Source organism: Pelodiscus sinensis, chromosome 5 (assembly GCF_052426305.1).
Source record: "Pelodiscus sinensis isolate ZL-2025 chromosome 5, ASM5242630v1, whole genome shotgun sequence".
Classification (NCBI taxonomy): domain Eukaryota; kingdom Metazoa; phylum Chordata; order Testudines; family Trionychidae; genus Pelodiscus; species Pelodiscus sinensis.
The window spans coordinates 56,921,414-56,944,204 of NC_143056.1; the positions used below are offsets into that span (position 1 = coordinate 56,921,414).

Sequence of the window (22,791 nt, forward strand, 5' to 3'; positions counted from 1 at the left end):
CGGCCGTATGTGCCACTCCATGAGGACAATGGCCTCCTCCACTACCTTCCTCCGCAGCATCCCCATAGACAAGTTCTATAGAGCAGCCACATGGGCTTCCACTCACACTTTCACTCATCACTATGCCATTCAATCGTATGCAGACAGTTTCACTCGATTCGGCTGCTCAGTACTTTCAGCAGCCAAAACAGGCTTTCTAAGGGCTCCGCCTCCAAGCATTGCTCTGTAGTCACCTCAGGTGGAGCACCCATGGGGACACTCCTTGAAGAACAAAGGAAGGTTACTCCAGTAATTGGAGTTCTTTTGAGATAGTTGTCCCTGTGGGTGCTCCACCACCAACCAATTCTCCTCCCCTCTGCTTCAGTTTCTCCTTGGGTCTGGATCAGAGAAGAACTGAGGATCCGGCTGGCCGTGCATGTTCATTACACACTCTAGGGGTCTTGCTTCAGAGCCTAGCACACACGGCCAGCCGGAAGTCACTGCTCTCTTGACTGGTGGATGCAGCAGCGCTGGTGCACCTATGAGGGAGCACCCACGGGGACAACCATCTCAAATAACTCCAGTTACTGCACAGAGTGAGTAACCTTCCCTTCTCCCCCAAGGAGTTCATTCACAAATTTTTTTATTAATAATAATAATAATAATAATATTTTATTTTAACAAGCACCATCAGCGTGGAAGAATGTCCGCTGGAATGGTGGCTGAAGCATGAAAGGATATCTCAATGTTTAGCATATTTGGTACATACATGGCTTGCAACACCAACTACAAAAGTGCCTTGCAAATGCATGTTCTCACTTTCAGGTGACATTTTAAACAGGAAGCATTATCTTCTGTAAATGTAAACAAACTCGTTTGTCTTGGTGACTATACAAGAAATAGGATTGAGAGGACTCACAGACAGGATCTAAAGTTTAAATTGTTTTGGTTTTGTGTGTAGTTATGTAACCAAAAAAAATCTACATTTGTAACTAACACTTTCAAAAATAAAGAGATTGCTCTACAGTACTTGTATAAGGTACATTGAAAATACTATTTATTTTGTTTATCATTTTTACAATGCAGATATTTGTAATAAAAAATAATATAAAGTAAGTATGGAATACTTTGTGTTGTAATAGAAATCAATATATTTGAGAATATAGAAAAAAATATATATAATATTTTTCAATTGGTATTCCATTGTTTAACAGTGTGATTAATAACAATTTTTTTAACTGCTACATTTTTTGTGTAAATCACAGGAATTAACTACAAATTTTCGACAGCCTTAGTGATACCACATTCAGATCAACAGGCTGCCAGTGGAACAAGGATTAGAGATACTACACTGAAATACTGGTTTTTCATTACTGGAATCAGTGCTTTGGTATAGTGAGATGCATGAGATGGCTTTAGAGTATATCTTTAAATGTAAGAAGTTTCAGTATTTAAAGAACAAAATCTTAAATTGTTGAATTGGATAACAGAATTAATTATAGTTTATATACTTAGTCCCATTAACTTCAGTGATAGTTTTGAGTATAAAGCTGAAGATCAGTCCCCAGCTTACCAGCTACATCAGCACTCATTTTAATCTTATACTTTGCTCTTTTGGATAAGAAAATGAGAGCAAGGTGAAGTACTACCTGTGGGGATATTGAAGCAGGTTGTTTATGGTGCATTTTCTCATTTGTTTGAAGTAGATTTATTTTCCTTTATTTTTACTTAAAGACTGGCATACATTGTCAAAAGTAACTGGTGATTTTGGGTGTCTCAGTATTTGGGATCTGACTTTGACCCACCATAAAAGGCCATGAATTTTTTAAAAAGCATATTATTGATCATTCCTACAGATGTAGAGCATTATATTCTATCAGTTCTGAATTTAGTTTCATTCCGAACATGTAGTGCAGGGGTCAGCAACCTATGGCTCTGTATGGAACCAAATATGGCTCTTTTCTCATTCCCAAAATACACACAACTCTTTAAATTAAAATGAAAAATTAACTAAACAATTTAAAAATTCATAATTATTTATGTCAAGATTTTTTTTGGGGGGGGGGGGGCTATTTCACCTTTAATCAGAGATGAAAGTAAGGCAGTGTGCCCAGGTAAGAACCAGCTGTGCTGTGGCGAGAGCCTGCTGAGGGCATGCTGTTGGGGTTGCATGCGTGCTCCCAGGTAGGATAGTGAAAGGGGCTGGCTGTGGCCACTCAGCTTCAGCACCCATTTGACTGCCACGGTCTGTCCCCAACAACTGTGCTCCTGGGGCAGACTCCAAGGCAGCCTGGCAAACAAGGTCCCAACTGGGGCCCTACTCCTATCTGGCCACAGCATCCTAATCCTGGGATGGGCCCCACAGTTTGGCCACCATCCTGCTGCAATACAGGTAGGAGGGGATGTCACAATCCAGCCGCTGTGATCCTGATCTGGCCCCTCGTCCAGCCACTGCTCTTTGATGTAGTTTGGTACTTTTGTTTGAAAACATTGCCGAGCCCTGATATAATGCTTTTCCTTAACATAAATCCATCAGTGCTATTGGGCATGAGCATGAAGTCCTGCTGCGAGAAATGCTTCTGGAAAAAAATCTCTCTTTCTTAGGTAAGAATCTATAGTAGAATCTAAGTTATGGTAAGATAGCTTCAGTGACTGTTTACTTAAGGAAAAAAGAGAGATCTCAACACATGCTGTGTTATGTAGCAAAGGAAGAATAAAAAATGATTGATGCTGTACATGTTATCTTTTATTGATTTGGAACTGAGCAGGAACTCAGTTACCTAATACCCCATATATACAGCACATGCACTGGCTTGAAATTAATATTTTATAGAATAAGTAACTGAAAAAATGCTTTAATATCTGCTGCAGTATTACTTTTGGTGTCATGAGATATTAGCCATAATCTAAGCCTTATGAGACTTAGAAGAAAAGATGAGAAATATTAGTGGGAAAATGCTTTATATATTAAAGAACTGCCAGAAGAGTTCACTTTTAGCTGTAACTGTGGTTTCTGATGTTTTTGAACTAATGCACTAAATCTTTCCCATTTCCTGTCTTTATTTTAGAAAATGTTCACTTAGATATTAGAGGATGACTTGATAGAAAATTCAGTAAAAGTTTTAAACACGATACAGTAATTAACATTAAATACAGTGGATAACATTTAAAAAATTTATGTATTAAGATTATCAACATAAGAAAGCTTCAACCTAATACAATAGTAAAATATCGTATTCTTCAAACAGATTTCTTATGTAGAAAGATAACAACAGTCCCATCTAATACTAATATCTGTATTGAACAAATAATTTCGTAGCTTTTAGAAAAGAAACAGAAATAGCTTTCTTGATAAATAAAAGTTATTATTGATTTATCCAAAAGTAAGTCATGCCAAATTTAGTTTCTTTCTATAACAGGATAGGATTTTATTGGATAAAGGAATTTCTTAGGACATAGTGTATCAATTCAGTATGATTTCACATATCATAAACTTAGGAAAATTAAAGAAATGAGGATTTACATTACACTAGTAGAGCATGAAATGTGCAATTTTTAAATCTAGCGTAGGAACTTTTTGGTTTGGGTCTGGAAAGGCTCAGTCCTATTTTTTTGACTCTAGTTTGTAAATACTGTCATATAGGTTGGACCTCCCTGGTCCAGCACTCTCGGGACCTGATCAGTCCCGGATGAGGGATTTTCCTGGACCAAGGGAGGTAATTTTGGACCTCCCTAGCCCAGCCACTGACCTCCTGGCTAGCTTCCTACTATCTGTTGTCCTCTCTGCCCTGCCCACCCCGCTGGTCAGCCATTATTGCCCTGGAGCTCCAGGACCCACGGGACAGCCGCATGCACCACCCTACAGCTCTAGGACCTGCAGTGAAATTGTGCATGCCACACTGGAGCTCCAGTACCTGTAGGAAAGCTGCAGCTCCCTGCCCCACTGAGCTACTAGGGCTTGCAACCCCACCAGGTACTCACACACCAGGTCAGCCAGCACCTTGGGCAGCCCCACTGCCATGTGCTGGATGGCCCCGCCAACTCCACAGGGATCCTTGTCACTGGCCTGCCACTGGGACGCTCAGGTCCTTGCAACATCTATTCTGGACCATGGATGTTGCCAGACCAGAGAATCCTGATTAAGAGCATTTCAACCCATAGTGGTAATAAGAATAAAAAATCATACAAATGATATTAAAGACCTCTAGTGTACTTCTGTGCTGGTGAGTATCAGTAGTGCCATGGTTGAGGGGAATTATTCCTGGAGTGTCGAGGCACATATAGGGAGCTACTCTCCCTTAGCTGCCACTGTTGCCAGGAAGCACATGCCTACACAGGTCTCCGTCAACACATGAGATAAAGCGCCTGGACCCAGTGTGTGTCTCATGGACCTAATGAGACTATGAGGAGCACTCCTGCCTGGGGTGGAAAGCAAGAACACTGGACACTCAGCGACCGAGGAACAAATAGCAGCTTCCCTTTATGCTGGGGCCCAACCAGTCAAAATGCCCTGCACTGTCTGGAATCCACTGCGTGAATGGGATTTGGGTTGAGCAGTGGGAAGTGGGTAGGACCCCGGGAGCAGGTAGGAGAAGGGTGGGTGGTGGAGCACCCCAAGAGTTCCAGTTACTTCTGCACCTTGGGCACATCTACACTTGCTTTCACTTTCAAAAGAAGATATGGAAATTCACACTGAATTTGCATATCTTCTTCTGATCACTTTTTCGAAAAAGGTTCTTTCAAAAAAGAAAGTCTGGAGGCGGTTCTTTCAAGAAATAAACCCTTTTTGAAAGAACCGTGTCAACCTAATTTTTTTTAGGAAGAACGGTCCTTTCAAAAAAGGTTTTGTTTTTTTTTCTCGAAAGAACCACGTCTAGACTACTTTATTTTTCGAAAGACCCTCTTTTGAAAAAAGGGATCAGAAGAAGATATGCAAATTTGCACCAAATTTGCATATCTTCTTTCTAAAGTGAAAGCAAGTCTAGACATGCCTCTTGTGAGTAACCTTCACTTCTTTGAGGAGTGTTCTGGTGGATGCTCCATTTTCAGGTGATTACAAAGCAGTAATCATAAATGGAGGAGGGAGCTTTTGAGAATTTGTGACCGAGAGTATTGTGTGGCCATCTCATTTCTGCGTCTGTAAATGTTTAGATCACATAGTGCTGTGTGAAGATGTTCAGAGCGCCGGCTCGTGCAATCTGGAGTGGCTACTGTGCACATGCAGCCAGCTGCCTCCTCAATTCCTTCTCAAATGCCTTTGGCTTCAGTCGCAGCTCAGCAGTCACCCTCTACTATAGATAGTTTTTAGTGCGTTCTTATAGTGATTTAGATAGTTATTGCCTCAGAATTAGTTACTAAATAGTTACGCCTCAAGTTTCCTTTTTCTTTAAAAAAAAATTGTTTTTCTTTGGGTTACATATTTATTAGGATTAGTTATTTAAAATAGACTCTTTCTGTGGACACTGCAGTTCCAATAAAAACCTCTCCTGCTCTCTGTGATATGCCTGGCTATCCCAGTTTTTAAAAGTGTATGGGCTGCAAACTGTCTTTCTCAATATCTGACGGACATGACCGGTGCATCTGTTGCCTTGGGAAAGAGCACTGTCCTCATTGTCAAAAATTAACAACATATACCAGAAAAGCCAGCGAGCTATAAGTAAAAATGATTCCGCTTAAGAAAAAACCCCCATCTAGCTCTGACCTTGAGCAGGATACCCCTTCCAGTCAGAAATCACCTGGGACAGGTCGGAAAGAGCAGCTCCTCTTGAAATGATCCCAAAGGACCGAGGCAATAGCTACCCCAAAAAGAGTTCCTACTCCTCTGAGACTGATTATCCCATGAGGAAACGCCCTCTCTACAAGAATGCTGCACCCCCACTCCAGCACAGAAGGGATTGGACAAGCAGCCTACAAGTGGGGCTGGCAGCGCTAAGAGCCTTGAGCCCAAGTACAAAGAGAAAGAACGTACTTCACCTCAGAGGGTTCCTTAGTGGCCTCTGAAGCGAAGTACGCCTCCCTGCCAGCACAGGCAAAAACAGCTCCGGCACCAGCAGCAGATCGCCACAAGTGGCACAGTCAAGCTGCAAGTGCTGAGCATCAGCAAAGTCACCATCCAAGCAATTGGCACCGGCCACGCGTAAGAGGCAGCCATCACCTCAAACAACCCTCCTCCTTTTGGTATTAATGGCACACCTAATACTTCAAGGTACAATCTTTCCTCCACATCTACCACTTCAACAGCCCCAGTGTTTAGCAATGAGGAGGAGGAAGTGTCTAAGGTTATGTCTACACTGCACCTCTCTTGCGCAAAAGCCTATGTAAATGAAGTGCAGGTTAGCATATTGCTGTGCTTCATTTGCATAATTAATTGGGGCCAGTTTTGTGCAAGAGGTTTTTGCGCAAAAAGGAGCTGTGTAGACGGCTCCTTTTTGCACAAAAATCCCTCCTTGTGCAAGAGCCATTCTTCCTCTTTTTTTTTTTCAGGAAGAACTGTTCTTGCACAAGGGGGTTTTGTGCAAAAAGGAACCGTCTGCACAACTCCTATTTGCACAAAAGCCTCTTGTGCAAAAACGGCCCCTAATTAATTATGCAAATAAAGCGCTGCAATATACTAATGCACGCTTCATTTTCATAGGTTTTTGCACAAGTGTAGGACGTAGCCTAAGAGATCACATTTGCCAAGACACTCCTTACCCAAAGACCAGTAACAATTACAACATTGGCAACCTGAACAGTAGCTTCCTGCTCTGCTCCCTTTGAACTGGCCATATTGAGACTCATGAGCGGCATGCAAACTACAACAGGGGCAACAACCATAACTGCCATCCCTGACACTGAGGTCTCAGGCACCAACACTCTAGTCTCCAGAACACTATAGGTCAGATGTGGAAGACCAGGAGGTGGACGTTACCAGGGATGAGCACTCATCTTGCTCTCCTCTCTTAACATGCTCCTCGTGTTCACCTCCTGATGACACAATCATGGCCCACCAACAATCAATGAGGATGATTTTGTCATTTCAAGACCTTTTTAAGAGAGTTGCTGAGATTTTAGAGATTTCATTGTCTGACATGCCTCAGAAACAGCATAAACTGACGTACCTTGAATGCATATCTCCACATAAAACTGGCAATCTCTATGAATCCCGCTTATGGACCCTGCCAAAAATAGCTGGCAGACACCACCACAATGACACCGACCTCCAAGAGGCCCGATAAGAAATACTATGTTACTCCTAAAGGAGCAGAATTCCTCTTCTTCTTTGAGGAGTGTCCCCATGGGTGTGCCACCTTAGGTGCGCCAGCGCTACTGTGCCCCTGGTCAGCAGACTTCTAGTAGCAGTGCCTAGTGGTTGGCTGGGCACACGGTGCACTGGCATGTGACAGAATGGTCATCCTGCATGCACAGCCACCCTCCTCCTCAGTTCTTCTCTGACTGCTGGCAGCTTCTGTTGCAGAAGAGCGGTTGCCCTAGTTCTCCTCAGCCTTTAGCTCCTGTTAGCTGTTAGTTAGGTTAAGTTGAAAAGTAAATTAGCTTTCTTTCCTTTTTTCACCAAAAAAAAAAGAGAAAATAAGAAAGGGGAAAAGCGAGAATCTCTCCCCTGTGCTTCACAGAAGCTGTGGCTTTCAAAGCTGAAACAGAACTGCAGTCTTCTCACAAGAGACCACCTATAAAAACTATTACCAGGACATGACTGGTTCCTCAGGATTCAAAAAGTGTGAATCCTGTAGGCTCTCCATCTCCATTTCTGATGGACACTTGTGCTGTGTCCATTGCCTAGGTCAGGGGCATTATACTCAGCAGTGCAAGCACTGCCTGAAATTAACAAACAAGACCAGAAGAGCCAGACAGCTGCATCTAAAAATCATGCAGATGGAATTGGACTCTGGGTCCACAACAAAACAGCACTCATGGGCATCACATATACCTAGATCTCTAGCCTAGGATAAGGGGCTAGACTGCATACCTAGCCCCAGGGATCAGAATAGGGCTCAAATGCCCAGAAAGAGATCTTGGTCCTCAGTGGCCTCAGACTCACCACCAAGGAAGCACAGCAAGCCTGCCTCTGTGTCTACCACTGAGACTGAAAAGCAGGTGGGGAAGGGGACTGTCATTCAGAAAAACAATGACCCTAAGAAGAAGATTCAACCCCCCCCCCTCCAGACGCCCACAGAGCACAAGCAAGAAAGCTTCATGCCGGCACCAGCAAAACCGCTATTAACAGCTATGCCGAAGGCAGTAACATCAGCAGTAACACCTGCCCTGACCACAGCACTGCTCAAAGCACAGAAGATAGTGCTGACAAAGACAAGATTGGTGCTGTCAGCAGAAGCACTGACAGCAGCATGTGTTCGTACAAGAGGCAGAACGCCTTTTAAAGATGGGAACCATAGAAGAGGTACAATAACATCACAGGGACAGGGGTTTCTACTCCCATTACTTTCTCACCACCAAGAAGTCAGACAGTTGGACACCTATTCTGGACCTTTGGAAGTTAAACTGCTTTGTCAGGTATAAACACTTCAAGATGGTGACCCGTGCCATGGAAAAGGAGCTTGACTGTCTACCCTCAACCTCCAGGATGCCTACTTTCATATATCAATACACCCGTCACACAGGAGATTTCTATGCTTCGCAATACAAGACAGACATTTCCGGTACAGAGTGCTACCATTTGGACTCGACAGCACCAAGAGTGTTCTCAAAGGTGCAGGCAGTAGTGGCCACACATCTACGCAAGATGTGCATCACCATTTTTCCCTACTTAGACTGTCTAGTGACGGGCTCCACACAACAGCACACGTTGCAGGCAGTAGGAACAACAAGAAACCTTTTTGAGATATGCTTGTAAATGAACATAGCAAAGTGCACACTCAATCCAACTCAGACACTAGAGTTTATAGGGGAGCAGTTGTGAAAAAGTTAAATACCAGGACAAATTGTATAATTTCAGAAAAAGTTACATACAGGAACAGTTTGTCTGGGAAGCTTGCAGAATTACCTTTACTTAAAAAAAAAAAAGAAAAAAAAAAAGGCTAGATCTGACACTTATCTATCAAGTATGATTAATGAAATAAATCCTAGTATGATACAAGGGGGTGGATTAGTTAAGTCACTAAAGGATCCTTCAACACAAATGATTGTCATTTTTGTGGTTTTGTATAAGTTTCTGCAATACACAAAACAGACTTATTTTGAATGCATCATGACCTATGATAAAATTCAGGTTACCCTTTAAAAACAAAAGTAAGCTATATGTACTCTATGCTATCAAATACAAATTTTTACCAATTCTAGAAGGGGTTATTTCATCAGCAAATAAAGATATAAATAGAAATTATGGTGTATATTTAAAACATACTCAAGTAAAATATTTATATAAACTCACTTAACATTTAAGATGTTAAGTGGCTGTATTTTTTTCTTTCAGTTTATTAAATGTGTCTGTCTCAAGTTCTATGCTTTGAATTTGTGAAAATACATTTGTTCAGTGTCCATAAGAAGGACATGTCCACCCCATCCAGAATAAAATCTTTCTCCTTCCCTTCCCCCTTTCCTCACCCTCAGAAAAAATCCTGGGAAAATACACAAACCTTGCAGTTTGCCCCAAAGCACAATGAATTCAGGCTTTGTTATACCATGAATGGGAGTGAGTTCCAGAGGTCCCATGACTTATGTTGTCCAGTGACCAGTTTCTTTCCTTTAAAATTATAGCACAAAGAAACTACATTCTTAGCACACATAGACAGCAGAGAATTCTCCTGTTAGGGAACAGCAATGAATTCCCCAACTAGCATAAAGCCAGCAGCAATGCTTCCTGCATCAGCATCACATAACCCTGGCACAGTGGGTGTATCTAGGAAGAGAGGGGCATGGTAGCGAGGACTAGACAAGAAGTGTGGTGATACTGTAGTGATCCTCTACTAGCATAGTATTCCTTATGACCATGAATTGATTTAAATTATGCTGGGTAGATCCGCCACCTGGAGCAGTGAGAGAATCTAGCCCAGTCTGTAAAGTAATCTGATCTCAATCATCTAGAGACCTATAGGTGAAAACCAATATTCACCCAGAAACAAGCTTGGAAGCAGTTGCAGGCTAAGGAACACTTCTGTAGTATCCTGCCTTTAATACATACAGGTTTTAATTAAGGATGTTAAGATACAGGTAATTGACTAATCGTGTACTCCAGTACATTTTATGATGATGATACACGGATAACAAAGATGGTCTTCTATGTCCAGCTTGCTCATGGAAAGAGCTCTATTGGTGGTCAGTATAAGCACTATAAAGACATCTTAGAGGCCAATATGAAGTCACGCAGCATATCTCCCAGTAATCTGGAAACTCTAGTTCAGGACGAATTGTCCTGGCGACAAACCATTGTACACGCTCTTAATGGCTTTGAGAGTCAGTATATCCAGACATTGCGGGAAAAGCGGCGGATCCTAAAAACATACAGTGCCTGCAGTTGGCGGCTTTTTATGTGACATCTGTAATCGGCTCTGCCGATCAAGGGATTGGTTTGTTTAGTTGGTCTCCAAAGGTGTCATAGAAGATGAGATCTGTCGATCGACAGCTCAGTCCAAGAAGAACATTTTATATAGGGTACATGATTAGTTGATAAGCTGCATCTGTGCAGTTTAAACATAGTAGTAAGAGCCAGGTGCACAGGCTGCCTGGCTGGCTTCTACTACATTTTAGCTGCAGAGCTTCATTGACAGTAGGTCCAGAACCCAGCATGAGCTGGGACTCTTCAGTCCCACCTTGCACCAGGTCCCAGACCGCATACTACATGTAAAAAGCAGAGCTGCAGCAGTCTGGGAACTGATGCATGACAGGACTGCTGAGTCCCAACTCACGCCTGGTCCCCCGTTTCTCTGCCTCCTGATCTCCCCTCAACGTACCTTGGAGACAGTGCTGGAGGGAATCGGCTTTTAAGCCAGCTCCCTCCAGCACCAGCTTCTCCTTCCCTCATCCCCCTGCAGCCTCTGTATCAGAGGCTGCAAGGGGATAGGATAAGCGAGTTGAGTAATGACTCGACTACCTGATAAGTCTAAGCTTATTGGATAGTCAGCTACTCAGGTGGTAGCTTTCATCTCTAATTTTAATAATTGAGTAAACACCTGCACTAGCGGAAGTTTCCTACTGGTATTGGAGTTCAGCCATGTGTGGAAGGTATTACATTCATACAATCAATAGCTAACATAATCATAAATATCTGTCCATTCCCAGGAAAAAAATTGTTACAAAGCACAGCATGGAAAAAGTGCCTCTGGAGTAGGGATGTAAACAAGTAGTGGATTAGTTGACTACTCACATTTTCAATAAGCATCAAGATTTCATTTGGACAAAAACAATCAGACGTGTATGTCATAATATGGTTAATTCGGGAGGCCAAAACATTGTTAAAAACCCTTAACATGGAACATCACTCCCCAGAATACTCTGAAGCAAAATACAGGACTATGTAGCACTTCAAAGACTAACAAGATGGTTATTAGATGATGAGCTTTCATGGTCCGGACCCACTTCCTCAGATCAAATAGTGGAAGAAAATAGTCACAACCATATATACCAAAGGATACAATTAAAAAAAATGAACACACATGAAAAGGACAAATCACATTTCAGAGCAGGAGAGGGATGCGGGGAGGGGGGGAGAAAGAAGGAAAGTAAGTGTTTGTGAATTAATTATATTAGAGGTGGGGAGAGTTAGATGTCTGTGAGCTAATAGTATTAGAGGTGATAATTGGAGAAGCTACCTTGGTAATGGGTAAGATAGTTTGAGCCTTTGTTCATTCCTTCCCGGAGAGTGTCGAATTTTAACATGAATGACAGTTTCAGAATACTCTGAAAACTCTTCCAGGGCAGATTTTAACTGAGTACTTAAGGCCCAAATTCTGCATCCTGAGACTAGGTGTGAAGGCATTACTCCTTCTGTATACTCAGATCTGCCCAGGCACCTCTGCTAAAAGTCAGAATTGCAACCATTCCCCTCCTTCACACACAAAGTAGGTGAGATGGGAGAGCCAAAAATGGCTATTCACCAGTAGCATAAGCAAACAAGCCATTCCTTTGCTGGTCCGACATGGCCCTGTTGTCCAACATCACACATGCAGCAACTATGTCCCTCTTGGCTCTGGATCAGAGAAAATCTTACCCAAACTAGCAATGTGAACATTATTTTCAGTTTTGTTGTTGTTTTTGCTTAGTTTTGGAATTGGTACTTTACATAGAGAATATTGATGGATTATATGGGGAATTTTTTTATTTTTGTGCAATTGCAAAGATTAAAATACACCTTTAGATACAAATGCTGTTTTCTCTTTGATTAATGTCAAATCTCTTCAGTAATACTAGGATTTTAAAATAAACGAAGTTTTAACCAAAGTATCTGAACATCTTATTTAACTATTTTCAAACATTAGAATCAGCAAATATGGGAACAGTGGTCCTATTGTTTACTCCTGCCAGGATGAATAAGTTGTTCAGAATATTGATTTATTATCATGGTATGACTCCATTTGTGTTTCAGAGATTAACATTAAGGAGAGCTTTATTAATCTGCACATCTCTCATCTATATATTTTATATCTGGATTTAAAAAAGTCAGCTCTCGAACACCTACCAAATCTTAATAGCTCTTATGACACTGCAGTGAGGTGTGCTGTATTACTAACACTTAATTTTATAATATATTACAGTACACTTACTAGTACAAGTTGTCAAAATGAATGAATAAAGTATATCTTGTGATTTTTCCCTTCTGTTGGTTGTTCACTTACACACTAATTCGTAACTACATACAATGGATATCCTAGTCTTAGGTTTTATATCTCCTAGTTCAGTATCTGAAAAATTAACTTCAGGCTCTTCTTATTCATATCTTCAACAAATGTACCCTTAAAAATCTAAATGTTCTTGTCATTAAAATATTATTTCAGCTCAAGGTGCTGACCTTTCAGGATATGCACAAAGTGTTCTAAAACAGCGTTCTGAGCGTTTGCCATGAAACCACTGTCCTAGGCTGATAAATGGATTGGAAATAAGCTACCCAATAGTGGGAATGGGCCATTAATTTTAATCAAAGGTGATGCAGAAAGGCGAATGGAATGCATGACAATGTCAACAGCCGAGGAGATGCTAAGAGTCCACATAGCCTTCCTTGTTACGTGCTTGTACCATTAGTTGAGGTTGGATGAAGACAGAAAGCCATGTCTGGAATTGAATGACCAGGTCACTCCAAAATCTAATGCAGAAATGATGTTTCAGAAATACCAGTATAATGACATTAGAAGTCAAGGACAACATCTAGAAAATATTGAAGATGGTTTTTTTTCTTCTTTTTAAGGCATGTCTTGATTTTTTTTTCACAATTTTGTCTTGCTTGCACCCTGTCATAGTTCTGGACATCTTCAGCTATTGCTTAAAAGAAGCTTTGGTATTTACAAAGGATTAAAGTTTACAAACAGATCTAACTCTTCAAGTCAATGTACTTTTAAATTTATGGACTAATGAATTATTGAATTTGCCAAATTTTATATAATGCAACATGCAAGAGATAAAAAGCTGTGTCTTTTCTTTCATAACTTTCCAGTTGGAAGATAAAGTTTTATAATAACTTTAGACAAACATCAGTATAAAATAAGAAATTAGAATTTGTGGCATTAATAGATAGCTGTTCCAATTAACTCTAAATGGGAAGATTCGTTCTTCAAAAAGCAAATATATTTCTTTATTTTGAACATTTTTTGGTTACCAAGTACTGTATGACAGCTTGAATTAATGATGTTTATAATGAAGACATAAAAATGCAGAGACGACAAGGAAGCATTTTTATATCCATGCTTCAGGTTTGCTAAGAAGGTTCATTTAATCTGACACAGCATTGCATACATATGAAAGATATGTATGACTGCATTAGTAATTCTTGCACTCTTATTTAAAAGAAAATTAATTATGCTGCTGTCTGGTTAATAGAATACTGTTATAAACAATAGTATTTGTTCTCTATGCAGCTGAAGAGCAGCTTCGTGCAAAGGGTTATGACAAAACACCAGATTTTATTTTAGAAGTGCCAGTAGGTAAGACCTTAAAGTTTTTCTTTTAGCATTTAATGTGCTTATACTAAATTGTTAAGATTACTTAATGATAAGGCAAGAAAAACTAGATTATAAAATATTGCTATAAGTATTATAGCATATTCTACATTATGTACTATAAATACTATAAAATACTGTTTCTGAGGATATTTCCACTAGTGATTGTAATAATTTGTAAGAATAATTGTAGAATCTAGTAGTTGTTCTAATAATTGTAAGAAGTGTCTTTTCAGGATGTGGGGGCTTAAGTAACACCCCTCTACCTCAAACCTGAATTGACCATCACCTGAGGCTGAGATCAAACTGTTTATAAATGGTCTATCCCCAGACACGCATGGATCTAGTAAGACTCCAAAACATCCACCAAAAGGCCATGGAATGGAAGATCCTGAAAATCAATGAAATCATTCTGTTGCCTCATTTTGGCATCCACATCCTCCCCATTGCTCCCATAGATCTTCATGACCTGAAAGAGAAGAATCGTGAAAGAAGAAAATTTTAAAGGTCATTGGAGGAAAACTGGTAGATGTAAATCAGTTGTTGCTTTCCCTTTTTACTGATGATGGAGATCACATAAGCATCTAGATAATGAGGCAGAAGGAATTCTCAGAGTTAATACAAGATGACCATAGTCATCCCTCTATCCATCTCTGATTCCCCTACACCTAGCCCTGGGATAGACAAAGCCAGGAGTTTACTGATAAGGAAGCTGACTCAATTGAACCTCATCCAGGGATCCCAGACACACCAGGTGAAAACAGAGACTGCAGCAGCAGGCCCTGAACTCTTGGGCTGCTGACTAGCAACTCCATTACACCTCCTCCAGAATAGCAGATGCTGAATGACCCTGCATGAGTCATCACCTTAACCAAGAAGAGTTATTACACTCATTTTCAAAACCTACCATCTCCTTTTTCAATGATCTGTCAATGCATTTTTCAGAAAAAATTAGAAAATCATGGGTGCAAATATGAGAACTGACCAATTATCTGTGACCCTGATTTTTGCTCGTAAGTGTTTCAAGCATTTGGGACTCCTACTAGCAAGATTGTCAACATCTGCTTTGATGAAAGAGTTCTATCACTTACTCTAAATCATGCAGTTACCTAGGCAGTATTTAAGGTATAGTCACTCAACACAACATTCTTTTCCACTATGTAAAAGAAGACTTTTTATAAATATATTAGAAGCAAGAGGAAGACCAAGGACAGAGTAGGCCCACTGGTCAGTGAGGAGGGAGAAACTGTAACAGGAAACTTAGAAATGTCAGAGATGCTTAATGACTTCTTTGTTTCGGTCTTCACCGAAAAGTCTGAAGGAATGCCTAACATAGTGAATGCTATTGGGAAGGGTTTAAAAGACAAAATAAATAAAGAACAAGTTAAAAATAACCTAGAAAAGTTAGATGCTTGCAAGTCACCAGGGCCTAATGAAATGCATCCTAGAATACTCAAGGAGCTGATAGAGGAAGTTTCTGAGCCTCTAGTTATCATCTTTGGAAAATCATAGGAGAAAGGAGAGATTCCAAAAGACTGGAAAAGGGCAAATATAGTGCCCATTTATGAAAAAGGAAATAACAACAACCCAGGAAACTACTGGCCAGTTAGTTTAACTTCTGTGCCAGGGAAGATAATGGAGCAAGTAATTAAGGAAATCATCTGTAAACACTTGGAAGGTGGCAAGGTGATAGGTAACAGTCAGCATGGATTTGTAAAGAACAAATCTTGTCAAACCAATCTGATAGCTTTCTTTGATAGGATAACAAGTCTTGTGAATAAGGGAGAAGCGGTGGATGTGGTATACCTCAACTTTAGTAAGGTGTTTGATATGGTCTCGCATGATATTCTTATAAATAAAGTAGGAAAATACAACTTTACTATAAGGTGGGTGCATAACTGGCTGGATAACTGTACTCAGAGAGTACTCAGAGTTCTCAATCCTGCTGGAAAGGTATAACAAGTGGGGTTCCGCAGTGGGTCTGTTTTGGGACCAGCTCTGTTCAATATCTTCATCAATGATTTAGATATTGGTATAGAAAGTACGCTTATTAAGTTTGCAGATGATACCAACCTGGGAGGGATTGCGACTAATCTGGAGGATAGGGTCATAATTCAAAATGACCTGGATGAATTGGAGAAATGGTCTGAGATAAATAGGATGAAGTTTAATAAAGACAAATGCAAAGTGCTCCACTTAGGAAGGAACAATCAGTTTCGCACATACAGAACGGAAAGCAACGGTCTGGGAAGGAGAACGGCAGAAAGGGATCTAGGAGTTATAGTGGACCACAAGTTAAATATGAGTCAGCAGTGTGATGCTGTTGCAAGGAAAGCAAACATGATTCTGGGATGTATTAACAGATGTGTTGTGAGCAAGACATGAGAAGTAATTCTTCCCCTCTACTCTGCGCTGGTTAGGCCTCAATTGGAGTATTGTGTCCAGTTCTGGGCACCGCATTTCAAGAAAGATGTGGAGAAATTGGAGAGGGTCCAGAGAAGAGCAACGAGAATGATTAAAGGTCTAGAGAATATGACCTATGAGGGAAGGCTGAAGTAATTTGGTTTGTTTAGTTTAGAAAAGAGAAGATTGAGGGGGGACATGATAGCAGTGTTCAGATATCTAAAAGGGTATCATAAGGAGGAGGGAGAAAACTTCATCTTGGCCTCTGAGGATAGAACAAGAAGCAATGTTCTTAAACTGCAGCAAGGGAGGTTTAGGTTGGACATTGTGAAAAAGTTCCTAACTGTCAGGGTAGTCAAACGCTGGAATAAATCGCCCAGGGAGGTTGTGGAATCCCCATCTCTGGAGATATTTAAGATTAGGTTAGATAAATGTCTATCAGGGATGGTCTAGACAGTATTTGGTCCTGCCATGAGGGCAGGGGACTGGACTCGATGACCTCTCAAGGTCCCTTCTAGTCCTAATATTCTATGATTCTATGTCATCACTCTTTTATGAAATAATATTTTGAAAAAATCCAAAAGGCCATCTTCTACTCCACCTAGATATTTTCAGTATTCTGGACTCCTCCCACTCACTTTTCAGGAACAGAAATGACACTAGTGGCACCAATAGATGAATGACTGTGGACAAATGGCATACATTTGTATTCATACGACTGGACCTCTCCACAGTATTTGATACATTCAACCAAGATATTTTGCTGTCCCACAACAGAGACTTAGCAGAATAATTCTGCGATACCTTCATTCCATATTGCCAGGCCCCCCACATTAAGTTGCAATGAGAAGCTGTTTCACTTCCAAAGCTCTTACCTGAACAGTTTCATGGATCTGTCATCTTACCAGTCATATTTAACCTACAAAGAAGATTGTGAAACAGCACCGACTAAATGTTTAGCAAGAACAGATTGTTTAGGTATTAATCTCTTTCATATCAAACACTATCCAGCATCCTGGCTGTGATGAAACCAAGATGAAGAGCAACTGATTGTCATTAAAATATTGGAAGGCTAAAGGAGATGTTGATTTAGAAAAGGAAGTACTTGCTAGCTCTGAAACATCACCTCTTCAGTTGGTAAAATAGTTCATGGATTTGCTATCTGTATGCCTTTCTACCTCTAGGTATCCCAATAAATGTACAGAACATCTTCTTTATCCCCCAGCTGGCAAGAAGACCGCTAACTACTCCCCATCAGACAGTGACTTGACCATGAAAATGCATGTATACTTGAGAACAGATTCTCTGCCTAGATTTAAAAATGCCATCGTCTAAAATGCTACAATTGATATAAAATGTAAGAGGCCCAAGCTTCTGGGAGCTCATCTCCCCATGTTGAACTTTAATGTTTTGTTCTTCTGCTGTTACAGTAAGCTAGATACTGCAGTGATAGATGTTAGAAAAATCTTCAAAGCTCTCCATAGTATTGCCCCAAGTTACCTGGAGGGGGACTGGCTCATCTTATATTGGCATAAATTCCCACTGGAAATACTGAATTATCAACCTCAGGAGCAAAACCATGTTTGTGCAGGAGATGGGATTTTCATGGCAACTGACAGACCCACTGGAAGTTTGCTCTTGGAAAAGATCAGAGGGCCCATGAACCTCAGTGCCTTTGGAGAATAATCAAAAAGTCACTTCTTTAACATATCCTTTCTACATTAATATCACAGAACACTTCCCCCATAGAAATATAGTGTCTGCTGATTCCAAAGATAAAAGGAAGAAATACATGTATGTACCGTTCATAATTTTCAACATCGGGTTGAGCTTTGGTTGCCTCTCTACTTCCTCTCCTACACCAGTCTATAGTGTTGAAAAGTTTGTCTACAATAGCTGACCCATGCATTCATCAGGTGTTTCCAGCCCCTTTCTTAACACCTAAAAGGGAGAGTAAGGGGAAAAATGGTATAGCTGTACTTTTGTCTGCAGTGTTTTGGCTCTTTGTCCATTGAGCAACCATTCATATGGGTGTAAGTATCATTAAAAACTTTGGGAGCACATAGTAATTAAATTTAAATTGAGAAAATTATAGGTAGATAATGTTCTTTGAAGATTCTTGAATTTCTGTTTCCAAAAATATTCAGTGCAAATGTTGGAAAGATGGTTTACAGGTATACAACTGTGCCTGAAGTATAAGTCAAATGGTAGCTTCTTTGATAATTAGGGTCGTCAGTAATGTAGAACTTTACAAATCTTCGTTGTGGACTGATTTTCAGAGATTTCACTCGTTTTATATTAATAATGCTTTGTCCCCCAAGCTGTTGAAGGACACATAATTCACTGGATTGAAAGCAAAGCTTCATTTGGTGATGAATGTAGCCACCAGGCCTATCTGCATGACCAGTTCTGGAGCTACTGGAATAGGTAGGTTTCCATTATTTTTCTTAATAGATGAAGAAAACTGTTAAAAGCTCATAAGAATTTCTCTATCTGGAAAAAGTGGTAATAGTTTTATTTATGTATATTTTTGATTAAATAGAGTGAATCACATATACTTGGGGTTCTAATACATTACATTTTAGAATCAAAGTTCCTGAATCAATGTAAAATATTTGTTGTTTCAGATTCTCATGATGATTGTCATTTAAAATCATCTACCTGTCTTAGAGATGTAATTACCATAGTAGCTATTGTAGTCAACTATTTTGTGCTGGGAATTAAGCATCTCAATTCAATTTATCCAAGATAAAAAGGGAAATTTTATTGATACTAGTTGTGATGACTTTCAGTAGTTCTATGACCGCCAAAACATCAGACTGTGGTGTACTTGTTCCTTCTAGATTGTGTAATGCTCGGGCTGCCCTTGTCAGGAATTAGGTTGTCCAGTGACTGCTGTTTATGGCAATTTTTTCCTTTAGTACTCTTAAGGAAGTGCATAATACTCTCAGTAGGAGGAAAAAAAGATGCTATAATTAGCTGCATAAGTGTTAGAAAAGGTTACTTTATATTTGACAAATTTTTAGATGGAGGGGACAACATATAAAAAAGGTATTTTCTTCTAAAGAATGTGTAGTAGTAGTAGTAGTAGTAGTAGTAGTACTTGGTTTTTCTTCAATATTATCCTTACACTGATCCTCACCATTAGCAGCTATACTGAGTTAAATTTGCCTTTTGCAATAAAACATACCATTGCAGAAATGAAGTAGTAATGAATATTTGTTTTTGTGCTGTACATGGCATCTGGCTTATTTAGTTCTGGAGTGTAGCAGAACACTTTCAGAATAAATTCTGCCATTTGAGTCTGATGTCACCTGCAGAACGATTACTTTACTTAGACCAATCAACTAACAGACCGTGTTTCATTTTTATTTTGTGTATGTTAACTAGGCACCTGTTCGTTTTAACATGGTAAAAAGTGACAACAATATTTCTTACTGTGTTGGAAGTGAGCACATGTAAGGTTGTGGTGCCAAAATTAGGATGATTGGAGAATGAAGAATTCTAGTAGTCCCATTAGCCATCTAATTCCATCTTGATTAAAGAAACTGGACAGACTCCATAGTCACTTTGTGTGAGGACTGTAACAATCAGTTACAGCTGCATTAGTAGACACTTCTGCTGTATACTAACAAGTACATAGATATCAACAAGAGGCAGATTAAATAGTATTTAGTAAGTGCACTATGGATGATTTACTGCAAGTACATATAAACTCAGATATAACCATTTACTTTTTCCATCATTTGAGAGCCTGGATACTGCATCTCTAGAGTCTGTAATACAATTTCTGGAGAGTCCCAGGAGAAAATTTGACACTGTTATTAGCTGAAGTAACTTTACTATATGTGAAGAAGACACTAGCAAAATGTCTTCTTTGACACTGATATTAGAATAATGATAATTCCACATAATGAGAGAGAAGCATTTCTTCGTCTCTGTTTGAATATGAATAGCAAGTCTTCCCTCCAATGAATTCTTTTTTCACCTTTAATTCTAATCTAAATGTCTTTAATCCTGATCTTATATGCAAAAAGGGAACATGAATAAATAAGAACAAATTTCCTGTAAGTATTTTTAAAGTAACATCTACACTTTTGAAATGTAAATTGACATTCATTACTAATTAATACATTAAGTCTGAGCTTAAAAAATACCTATTTACATCTAATGATCATAATGGTAAAATGAAAATAATATATGAAGCCCATGTAACCAAAAAGTGTGTTGATGAAAGATAAGAAAGGTCGTATTTTATAGGATTCTATACAATTTTGTGTTTTTTGTTTAATGGATTAGGAATTCACAATCAGGATTTATCACACAATAAAAAGATGGGAATTGGAAGATAAGAATGATAATCCTTTTTTCTACTAACTTGTTTGAGTTTGACTTCTGTTTGTCCAAAAACTATTTAAGTAATAATTTTAACAGTTTGCTTGAAATAAAAGCAAATTATTTTGCAGGTATATTAAAATAATGCATTTTTATAACAAGATAGCTATTCTCAAAACTTATGGGGGCTTAAAAAGTTTTAGTAGTGAGTTGAAACCTAGTGGTTTAATAGTCAGACTTAGAGGAAACCTTGGGAGTTGCATTTGTCAAGTAGCTAGGAAAACTGCTCATGCATACCCAGTATCCAAAGCTTCATCGGCAGTCCAAACATAAAGAACTAAAAGGTCATTCTTCTTCCTGCAGTATGAGGGTTTGTTGACATATTTTGACACACTGGTACAATGCTGAAAGGTTTTGACCTTACTGCAACACTGGGAGACTTAGGGTCAGGTTAGCTATCTCATGCTTGTAGAATTTCATACATGCTGGATTTTGTTGAAGTTTTTTATTTGTTTTTGGATTATTTTTGTGAGGGCGGGGGTGAGGAAGGTCTGTCAGAATTAGTAAACTAGCTTTAGTAAATTACCTTAAAATGGTTTTGAAATTTTATGATCACTTTTTATTATTCAACCATACTATCATTGTCTAAAAAGAAATTATTGTATACTCATCTATTTAGAACTCAAACATTCTTTAAGAGTAATTAATTTAGTTTTATAAAAGACATTTGTCAGTTTTCTAATTTTAATAAAAGGAAGTGAAAATAGTCTTAGTAGTAGACAAAAACAAATCAATTCTAAAGTAAAAAAAGAGCCATTTGTTTAAACTTGCTTTTTTAAGCAAAGATCCCACATACATAAAACCTTCTTGTTGCCTTATTATTTAATGAGATTGTGAAAAGTATCAGCACGTATTCTGACTACTAATGTAGTTTGTTCAAGAATTTGTTCAAAACAAGTAGCCCAAAATAAATATTTCAGTGTTTGGGCAAAGGTGTTTTCCTTAAGATGATTTAGAGTGTTGGACATATAGATATTTCTCAGTGAAACCACATCTTATGTTGACAACTGTTACAGTTGTATTACTTTCCAGACTCATTTTAAATTGTTTCACTCTGTATCAAAAGCCACTTGTGAATTACAGAAGCAAAGAAGAAACAAATACACGTAACATTTAGATTAAAATTTAAATTTGAATGATAAATGTCAATTAAACATGAATTACAATGTATTTTCCATATTAAATGTTTTATACATACATCTAAAATTAGGATTTTCATTATAAATGAATTAATACCTGTCTTTTTTTTGATTGCTGGATTATTGCATTCTTAGTTTTTACAGTAGTATGCAGAACACTATATATCATTATTTGAATTATTTTTCTTTATATTTTTCTCCACACTTTCAAATATTGTCATGTCACTGGAGACGATCATGTAGTATAGATAGAGTACTTTCAGCTTCCACATACATTACTGCAAGGCTTCAGGTCCAATTTCCCTGGTATTTCTCATTCAGATTAGACAAGCATCTAAGTTTATGTACGATATGAGCTGACAGCATAGATCCTGCTATTTTTGCCAAAGGCCTGGTTACAGACACTCCACTATGTCAAGGAATATCAGTCCTCACAGACCTTACCTTTCAGAACTCCTTGTAATTTTTAATTGACATTTACATCTGACATTTTCATTGTATTTCTTATTGTTGAGTTTTTATCTACCTAAGAATATATTTGAAAAAAAACTTATATAAGCTATTACATCCTATATTTTACTTTAGCAAGGCCAGTTTGCTTGCTGAAACTCAAAAATGACCAATGGCAATTGGACAGGCGGTTGTGAGTGTATCTTGAGAGTTAACTTGTAGTATAACTGTGTTAATTGTTGGCAACCCTCTATGTTCAAAAAGGATGCCATAATCGTCTGAAAAATTGTGTGTACTATTATACACACATACATGAATAGCAG

The 22,791-nt window shown here is 39.0% G+C and overlaps 1 protein-coding gene across 6 annotated transcripts in view; it reads left to right on the plus strand.

The window, feature by feature from the left end:
* Nucleotides 1-22,791, plus strand: part of CDIN1 (CDAN1 interacting nuclease 1) — a 215,175-nt gene that overhangs the window by 106,701 nt on the left and 85,683 nt on the right. For all 6 annotated transcript variants that reach the window (XM_006132709.5, XM_075927024.2, XM_089778454.1 and 3 more), the window contains 3 exons: nucleotides 2,516-2,583; nucleotides 14,001-14,066; nucleotides 18,806-18,911. In XM_006132709.5, coding sequence (XP_006132771.2) covers nucleotides 2,516-2,583; nucleotides 14,001-14,066; nucleotides 18,806-18,911 — 240 coding nt within the window. The remainder of the gene's footprint in view (nucleotides 1-2,515; nucleotides 2,584-14,000; nucleotides 14,067-18,805; nucleotides 18,912-22,791) is intronic.